The 2,680-nt window shown below is 31.7% G+C and overlaps 1 protein-coding gene across 1 annotated transcript; it reads left to right on the plus strand.

Moving 5' to 3' along the window:
* The first annotated feature begins 604 nt into the window (after positions 1-604).
* On the plus strand, positions 605-2,246 carry LOC107813702 (transcription factor MYB108-like). The gene is made up of 3 exons (XM_016638995.2): positions 605-870; positions 1,056-1,185; positions 1,462-2,246. The coding sequence occupies exons 1-3, from the start codon at positions 735-737 to the stop codon at positions 2,021-2,023; spliced, it is 828 nt and encodes a 275-aa protein (XP_016494481.1). The 5' UTR covers positions 605-734; the 3' UTR covers positions 2,024-2,246.
* The last annotated feature ends 434 nt before the right edge of the window (positions 2,247-2,680 follow it).

The raw sequence follows: 2,680 nt of genomic DNA on the forward strand, positions 1-2,680 counted from the left end.
TCTTAGATTAACGAGAAACGACAAGATATCATCAATCTTGTTTTCTTTCTTTTTTCTTTCCTTGTTTTTTTGGGTCAAATTCTCCAAATGTTTTAGCTGTTAATTAAAGTTAATTGCTAATTATAACCACGTCTCTAATTCATCGTAAAACTTTAAAAAATACCATAAATTTTCATTTTCAAATGTTAGTGGACATCCTATTCCATTTTCAAGCAAGGAATTTAGGAAATTAACTAACTAAGAAAAAATGAAGTTAGAAAGTCAGCAAAACCATGACAACTTGCTTGGTGGGTGTAAGAAGGGAAAAAGAAATGTAAATATATTGATTTTGTGGGACTAATATTAAAATTTATAGTCATATGGGCAGAGTCAAAAGTGTCAAACCGAGTTTAAGTCATTAAGTGTAATTAATTATAATACACTATACACTTCATCAACTTAACTTTAGAATTAAACAAGTGGAAAAAGAAGACGAGTTTCACTATTAATTAATTAAATTAAATACAAGTTTCTTCTTCTTTCCCATCTAATTCCACGTTTAACTCACCATTTTTCAAACTTTTCTCTCTTTCTATTGAATCTATATAAACCCTCATCACTTCCTTTTATCTCCTCGTGAACAAATCGATACATCTCTTTACGTCTCATCTTTCTCTTTCTCTCTCTAAAAATATCTATCTCTCTATACATAAAACAAGAAATCCATCAAAATTTACAGAAAATATTTCATATTGATGGATATGCAACATGTTAATGAAGATCATATGGACCTTAAAAGAGGTTCATGGACTGTTGAAGAAGATTTCACTCTTATAAATCACATCGCTATTCATGGCGAAGGTCGTTGGAATTCTCTCGCTCGATGTGCTGGTAAATTTCTATATATATACTGACAGTGCAAAAGAATTTTTTAAATATTTTTTTTTTGTGTATGCGCGCGCTTAACCAATAGCTAGGTTGGTTGATAGTAATTTCTTTCCGTACTAAGTAATTAATCTTTTTAGTAGTATTAATTATGCTCCGATAATTAATATGTTGATGGAATAAAATAACAGGTTTGAAAAGAACAGGGAAAAGCTGCAGATTGAGATGGCTTAATTATCTTCGACCAGATGTTCGACGAGGAAATATTACTCTTGAAGAACAACTCTTGATTCTTGAACTTCATTCTCGTTGGGGCAATCGGTATGTTAAGACTTATAATACTTTTTACGTCATTTTAAATATGTAAATTTTATTTTAAAAAATTTAAAGAATCCATATCTCAAACGATTTTACGCCTTTGTACTCTAAACCCCTCATATAAAAATGGGACAAAGCGAGTACTATTTTTTCAACTGCAAACAATAATAGCTACGATTGAATCTCAACCAAGTTGAAATTGACTATATGAATTGTTACAATCTATATTACTCCATATTTTAAGCCGTCTCAATCTAATATTATTTTATTTGAATGCAGGTGGTCCAAAATTGCTCAACATTTGCCAGGAAGAACTGATAATGAGATCAAGAACTACTGGAGAACTCGAGTGCAAAAGCATGCCAAACAGCTAAAATGTGATGTCAATAGCAAACAATTCAAAGATACACTACGTTATCTTTGGATGCCAAGGCTAGCTGAAAGAATTCAAGCTTCTTCCAATTCCGCCGCCACCACTACTATCACCACCACCAACAACAGTAACAACAACAATAATAATCATGTAAGCACGAGCGTCACGCAGGAAAATTCGAGCGTGACAGCATCATCAGAAAACTCAATGGGGACACAAGTTTCACCAGTTTCTGACATATCTGACTGTTGCTACAATAATTACCCTATTAATCAAAATGATTATGGAGAATTATTGATTAGCCCCACAGGTTACTTTCAAAATGGTGCATTAGACTTTAGAACAGTGGATTATAATAATCAGCAAAACATGAGCCAATGGATGGAGGGTACTGAAGATGTTTCAGACAATTTGTGGAATATTGAGGACATGTTGTTTTTACAGCAGCAACTCAACAATGATGTCTGAGGTTTAAAACAAATTAGAGTTAATTCAAGTGTAGAAGTAAAATTAGGGTTATTACTCATTATAACTCACCAAAACACAGGAATTTTTCTTTTTTCTTTTTTATGAGATATATATTTGCTAGCCTTTGTGAAGAGATATATACATGTAATCTGCATGTAATACAATCTTAGAATTTATTTTTCTTTTTTGTAGTTAAGGGTTTGAAAGGATTTGTAACATTTAATTTGCTTCTTGTTAAATTTTATTCTTTAAATGGACAATTTCTTTTATGAGTGCAGAGGCGGAACTACCCTTTGGGTAAAGAGGTTATATATCGGCCTCCAGTAACTTCGAAAAAATGTGCATATATATATATATATATATATATATATTGGGTAAAGAGGTTATATATCGGCCTCCAGTAACTTCGAAAAAATGTGCATATATATATATATATATATATATATATATATCTGAAATAACATGTATATATTTTGATTGATGCCATAAGATTCAAATCTTTGGCGGTTGTATTTGTCAATTTTCGACTCCATCATTTGCTCAAAGTTTATTTGGCAATGATGCCCCCTCCTTTCGAATTTTGAGTCTGCCTCTGCAAGTGCTATATATTGTGCTTTCAATTTTCCAAGCTCTAGCCATACTCTAAGAGGTTGTTTG

This window comes from Nicotiana tabacum, chromosome 20 (genome assembly GCF_000715075.1).
Source record: "Nicotiana tabacum cultivar K326 chromosome 20, ASM71507v2, whole genome shotgun sequence".
Classification (NCBI taxonomy): Eukaryota; Viridiplantae; Streptophyta; class Magnoliopsida; order Solanales; family Solanaceae; genus Nicotiana; species Nicotiana tabacum.

What these genes read in the sequence shown, in the direction of transcription:
- LOC107813702 (XM_016638995.2), top strand. Translation starts at nt 735, where the DNA reads ATGGATATGCAACATGTTAATGAAGATCATATGGACCTTAAAAGAGGT. An exon ending in TTCTCTCGCTCGATGTGCTG is followed by an intron (nt 871 to 1,055) that starts GTAAATTTCTAT and finishes ATAAAATAACAG; the next exon opens with GTTTGAAAAGAACAGGGAAA. An exon ending in CATTCTCGTTGGGGCAATCG is followed by an intron (nt 1,186 to 1,461) that starts GTATGTTAAGAC and finishes ATTTGAATGCAG; the next exon opens with GTGGTCCAAAATTGCTCAAC.